This window comes from Pteronotus mesoamericanus, unplaced genomic scaffold (genome assembly GCF_021234165.1).
Source record: "Pteronotus mesoamericanus isolate MK-2021 breed Mesoamerican mustached bat unplaced genomic scaffold, CSHL_Meso_final scaffold_21, whole genome shotgun sequence".
In the NCBI taxonomy this organism is placed as follows: Eukaryota; Metazoa; Chordata; class Mammalia; order Chiroptera; family Mormoopidae; genus Pteronotus; species Pteronotus mesoamericanus.
This window is the reverse complement of record NW_026555310.1, coordinates 30,887,704-30,894,169: the sequence shown is the minus strand read 5'-3', so window position 1 is coordinate 30,894,169 and position 6,466 is coordinate 30,887,704. Positions and strand designations below refer to the sequence as shown.

Here is a 6,466-nt window from a genome sequence, read left to right as displayed (position 1 = left end):
TTATAGTATATAGGAAAAACTCTTCAGGCAAATTAGGGAAACATTTCTTTTTACATTTTGTTTTTGAAATGTGTATGCTATTCAAACCTCTAGCTGCCCAGGAATACATAGGGCTGTGCAATTAATTCAAACATCTTTTTTTTTTCTCATTTCTTCCAGGAAACACTTGTTTCAAATATCCTTCATTTTCTGAAATAAGCACTGCTTTTAGGAGATCAACCAACTGAAAATATTTGTGAATTTTCTTTCAGTGACTTATGATTGGTGCATTACTAATACATTTACTTTTCCTATCTACAATAAACCAATTAATAAAGATTTATTAAGGGCCAGTTGTAATTTAGGTATTATTTAAAGTATACACTATCAGAGAAGTTAAAAAATAAATGTCTAACCATCTTCTATGAAAACACTGTATTTTAAATTTGTTGAATATTGACAGAGTCTAGGACACTCTGTTTCTAAATTTTTTTCACTCCAAAACTGGAAAATTTATCTTTGTTTTTTTCTTTCTTTTTCTTTTTTTAAAATATTATGGGTTTATTTATTTATTTATTTTTAAATTTTATTTTAATTTATTTTTTCAATGCATTTGTCTCTGCCTCCCTATCTTTGTTTTTTCTTGTCTGTAGCAGTATCTCAGTAAAGTCAGAATCCTGTGTTAAAGTTAGTAGAGAAATTGTCTTATTCCATTCCTATTTTCTTCCAGTTTCTTCCTGCCTCTCTCTTCTCAATATTAATTCATTGCTATAATAGTAGTGTTAAGCAAAAGGCAGACATTGAACATTGCTTTTCAGTAATAAGTGATAAGCTCAGAAAAGTAAAATAATTTTAAAAAGATAAAATGCCCTTGGATTAACTTCTCAATCATGGTCATAAATCCACTAAATTTATCAGTTAATTTGTGACTCTCTAAGCAATCTCCACCCCATTCTTCAATGATCTTTTACTGAAAATACTGTGTGTTTTTGTTGTGTTTTGGTTTTTATTTTTATTTTTATTTTCTTGAGCTCACATGAAGTTCTCTTCAATTTAATTTTTTTCTCTTCCTCATCAACACTGACTCTCTCTCTCTCTCTGTCTCTCTCTCTCTCTCGGCATATTCCATATTTTCCTTATGTCATAATATCTAAAAACTTAAATTCAGAATTTACAACAGTAATGCAAATTATTTGCTATCAAATGAAATCCTGTGTTTTTTAGGATGAAAATTATGAATGAAATACTGGAAGAAAAGCAAGTCATAAACTCAAATGTGAAATCACAGCATTTAATGGATAACAAAGAAAATCTGGGAAGAAGACATAGCAGGTTCCAGATTCTGCATGGTTTTCTTTCAGGTTTGATTCAGAAGGATAAGTATATTCAAAACAAATAGCTTTCCACCTAGGATTTAAAACACACTTTAAACAATAAATAAATTTGTGTATGTATATGTACATAAGTATATAGATATATAAACATACCTATGTATACACATACACACTTAATATGGACATGAATGTGTATAAATATATGTACATACATATATAATGAACTTTATATCAATTCATGAAAAAAAATAAGAGATTCGTAAAAGGCACTAAGTATCTGCACATTCTTTGAAGCTATTTTAAAGAAATTAATGGAATCTTAATGACTATGAGAATACTAATCTAGTGCACATAGCTATACAATCCTTGTTAAATACTAGAGACTTTTCTTTTTCTTATTCAATGTTTTATCTTTAGGTTTTAATTTTTTTTTACCATATGTGTTTCAGTAGTCTATAATGTATACAATTTCCTTACCTTTTTCTGTGTTTTGTTTTGTCTCAATGGGAAGTTGAAACACTACAGACATTATAAGAAATAATGGCATACTCATCTGGAAAATAAAGAGAAAATTCATCCTTATTGGAGCTCCAACTTTTTATAATCAGATTAGGTCAGTCAGTTGTAGATATACTAAGCCTAATCTTTTCAGTAATTTTGCAAGACAATCAGTCACTTCTTTGTTTTCTAAATCCAAAAATATGTTATTAAAATTTAAGGCACTTGATGAATCAAATTATTCTATTAATAAGTGACAGAGCCAGAATTCAAACACCTCTTGACAAACTTTGTAAGACATTCAATAAGGAACTAATACACAAATAATCCAGGGAAATTTTTTATGGTCTCTACAATACCTTAGTAATTGGTTCAAAACCTAAATGTATCAACATTTCTTGTAACATTTCAGAATATTGCCCACTCCCCTTTTCAAACTGAAGTTCATAAAGATAGCATGAAATCTACCATAAAATCTTGCCATTAACAACAATAAAAAGGACATGACACTTAGCAGAGTTTGTATTTAAGGTTAAAAGGGAGCTCTTGCACATCATATCAGAAGGAATCTAGGTATTGAAAAACTCTGGTAACTGGAAGCTGGCCCCTTCAGAAGATATATCATGAAGGAAAAACAATTCAATATATAAAGTAAAACCATTTGCTGTATAGTCTTTGTAGACTGAAGGAGATTTTGGAAAATTCTGTAGCTCAGGGAATCTTAGATATAAATATCATGTTCGATAACTTTAGGGTGTGGTTGTTGCTTGCCTACCTTTTTCATAATAATCATACACCATGGCTGGGGCAGGCTGAATGTTGGACACAAAGTAGCTTTGCTCAATGGAGAAAGTGAAACTGTATGCTGTACCAGGAACCTGTAAAGACACAAATTCCTAATACATCAGAGAAGATCTGGAAAAGAAATCAGTGAGAAAACTATCTCCAGAAGTTCATTATCTATCCAATTAAATAGATCCAGGGTTTCAATATTGTACATCTTACATGAGGACTTAATCTTAAATAATTAGTTAGGCAAAATTAAATTGTACAAAAATTTAAGTTCTGTTGCCTACATTGAGGTGCAAGAAATTATCTGAAAGTAGTAATGTAGGCATTTATGTGAAATGCAATGATGTGCACATAGAAAGGATGACTCTAAAACTCATGCCACCTTCATCAGGGTTCAAATCAAATTATAAAAGATTTATACAGCTACTCTGTGACCACACTATGTTAGATGCCATGAGGAAAGTAAAACAGGGAAATTATGTTTCTAAACTTAAGAATTATCTAGCCAGATAGTCAAGGTGCACATGAAATAACATTAGAGTTAGCAGGGAGAAGATAATCCCTGGGATAGAAGACCACCAATAATCTTTAATGTCCACTATTTTTAGAGAAACCATGTCATGTATATCTAAAAGGAATAGACTCATCCAATTATTCTCATAAGAAAAAAAAAAACAAGGAAGGAAAAAAAATTATTGCTCAACTTACATTTTCCAAATAGAAAAGAACATGGTCATTCCTGATATCAGTCTTCATCACTTGGCCATTGTTTTCAAGCTTTGAAGAAATTGGCAGCGAAGGACAGGCAATTATATTAAAGAGTACTATTCCAGTACTGAATACTTCCTAATTTTTATTGAACCAATTGTCAGGAATCTATCTTATGGAATGTTTCTTTGTGCTGTGATATTTTCATAAGCACGAAGAGGAACTTAAGAAACAGACTGGAGACTATGGGAGATAATGTCTGCTAATTGCTTTAAGTTAAGAACACCGCCCTCTGACGTTACAGCAAAAATGAAAATGTGAACTCTTGAATAACTATTCAAATAAGGAGTTCCATAGTTTGGTTTTGCTGACCAGTCATTTCATCTGTTGCTTCTCCTGTGCTGAAAGATTGGGTTTCTATTATTTACCTCCTCAGTGGATGACAGCACTGGAGTAAATCCTGATAGCATTTTTACATCAACAAGGGCCATCCTGGAGTAAGTGCGCATTCCAGTGTATCTGAAATTTAAAAACAAAATGCTAGTTTAGACATCAGTTTAGAAAAGTGACTTGTGACAAGGGTGGTGGGCACATACATACAAATTAGCTATATACATTAGGAGAAAAGGTACAGCTGAGGAGAAAACACCTGAAAAGAGCCATTCTCATATCAGAATAGGTACAATTGGAAAGATAACGGATGAGATGAAATAAAGCAACATAAGTTGGAGTGATTAATGAATTATCTGAGCCTATAACCTCCCCAAACCCTGCTTTTAAGATTACCTGAAGCCTCAAAGTCAGAACTTACAAAGCTTGTAATTAATATTACATATATCTATGGTAGGTAGATTAAGATTTGCACAAAACCTAAAGGAAATCTTAATTTAAAAAATCAGATGTTGGTAGAATCATAGAGTAGACATGTCCCTAAGAGATATTCTAGCTTGTGTCCCTAACACTGGATAGGATTGTTGGAGTGTGAAGTTAATTTAGTTCTCATTTTAGTTCTGGTGTTCATGAGACTATCATTTGGAAATCCTAAGAAAATCCTTCAAACTAATTTTTCTTAGTGTTTCTTCACATATTAACTAAAGTTAAAACTCTTTGGCACCTATAGTTTATATTTTAGTTTAAAAGAATTATTTTGCTTTCTACTCTGAAAAGTAAAAACTTAAATTTTACTCTATTGTTATAGAATAAGCATTTGCAGATTTCTTCTTCTAGGCCCATCTGCGTGTGTTTTTAGGTGGGAAAATAGTATCTCCATTGATCAGAACTAAGAGTACTTCCATACAAAAAAAATGAAAGTATTGTTGGAGTGCCTGTGTAGCAGAAGCCTGCAAGTTATATCTGCATGCAGTATAAATTATACTTGCATAATTCTAGCTCTGATTTAGTTCAAGTTGTACTAAATTGTGGTGTCTCTACAGAAAACTATAAAATGTGACTATGTTATAGAAATTACATACCAACAAGTAAACTCACATCTTGCTTACCATCATTCATATTTTGTTATTTTACTATGGTTTAAAATAATTATTATTTTTTTTGATATATTACCCTCTCTCTAATGTGGAAATTGATGATAAAATGGGATACTTACTCAACAGTTACCGTCAGGTCAAAATTACTCTGGAATATATTGGGAGAGTTTTTCTTTACCATTTCCAAGGAAAGGAAAAAGCCAGATTCCTCCGTAGGTAGTAGCACATTATACTGAAGGGTAACCTAGAAAATGTAGCAAATCATTAAAAAAAATCCATCCATTTATTCTGTAGTAAAGACTAAAGGACTTACTGTTTCTCTTATGTTCATTATTAATGCACTTTATCTTACATCTCTACTCATCAAGGAGTAAGGCTAAATATAATTGTTTAGTTTTCAGAATACACAAGAATCTTTAACAACATAATTTAATAGAAATATTTGAATACTTTCTAACAGTGACATTACTTAAGAAACTTCTCAGTTATCCAGTTATCCTTAAGAGTAAATACTTCTTCATAAAGAACTTGCATTTTCAGCTAATGACTAGAACATATCAATGAGAGTGTACAAATAATCTTGGAATTATGCAAAATGGTAGAATAACACTTTATATATAACTGAGCAGATAGTCTGACCTTTTTACTGGCAAATATTCATTTCCCTCTGGGGTAGATATTTATTACCTGAATAAATGCACAACCATGTCCTTCCACATCTACTGTGTAGTGCCCATGTGCTTTTGTTAGCTCTGATCGCTGGACCAGTAAGCGGTTGTCATTATTAACCTGGAAAATCTCACTGGATTCTTCACTGCGTAAGGTGACAGTGTTTTGACCATTAGAGAATGTTAACTTCATATAGCAGGTTATGGCAAGCAGACAGACAGCAGTGTCCTGCACAGAACAGTACAAGTAATGATATGAGCTCTGTTATGTTCCAATATTTAAATCAGTCCACAGAAACATTCCTAAACAGGTCAATAGAACATCAAGAAGCAATATCCTAAAGGACAAGAAAATATATGATTGTGATAGTTGTTGCCATTTAAATTTATGTTCTTTTACAGATCTTAATTAGATTTACCTAGAGGATTGTATAAAGTATAATCTCTGTTGTTGAAAGCAGTGCCAAGTATTTTCTGATCTGATATTATATAATTAAGCTGCCTTGGACAATGCTTATATCCAGCTATCTTTGGAGACGGGAAGTCGGACTCTGAAAACGCTGTTGGGAGAGTCACTAAGATGGGTGAAGACAGAAAAAAGAAAGCAAATAAGGAAGTGAAGGTTTTCCCCGTGGGAACAAAACTGTATTTCTTCATATTTAAACATTTTTTCTGGTTAAGGAAGGATATACATCATTGTTCTTCATACCTATGTCTTCTGTTATACATTCATTTCATTAACTTTTCCCAAACCACAAAAATATTTCTTCTTGACCATAATATCTAACTAATCATCAAGACCCTGGTATTTATGAAAACAATCTCTTCCAGATTTTCATTCTATTTTTTACTGTGAAAGCTGAGATATAAATAAGGATAAATTCCTTGAAAAGGGGCCTCGTTTTATTAATCTGTAAATGGAGAATTCCGAGTAGAGTCCTTGATACACAGAAACTGACCAATAAATAATTGTTAACTAAATATAATAAGATTTATAACA

General features: G+C 31.7%; 1 protein-coding gene across 1 annotated transcript in view; it reads right to left on the bottom strand.

The window, feature by feature from the left end:
* Nucleotides 1-1,256: 1,256 nt before the first annotated feature.
* LOC129085026 (ovostatin homolog 2-like) overlaps nt 1,257-6,466 on the bottom strand; it is a 40,303-nt gene continuing 35,093 nt past the window's right edge. The window contains exons 30-36 of the mRNA XM_054591440.1: nt 5,486-5,695; nt 4,918-5,042; nt 3,740-3,830; nt 3,312-3,380; nt 2,587-2,689; nt 1,791-1,866; nt 1,257-1,386 (exon numbers count right to left, since the gene is read on the bottom strand). Of these exons, the coding sequence (XP_054447415.1) occupies nt 1,814-1,866; nt 2,587-2,689; nt 3,312-3,380; nt 3,740-3,830; nt 4,918-5,042; nt 5,486-5,695 (651 nt within the window). The 3' untranslated portion in view covers nt 1,257-1,386; nt 1,791-1,813. The remainder of the gene's footprint in view (nt 1,387-1,790; nt 1,867-2,586; nt 2,690-3,311; nt 3,381-3,739; nt 3,831-4,917; nt 5,043-5,485; nt 5,696-6,466) is intronic.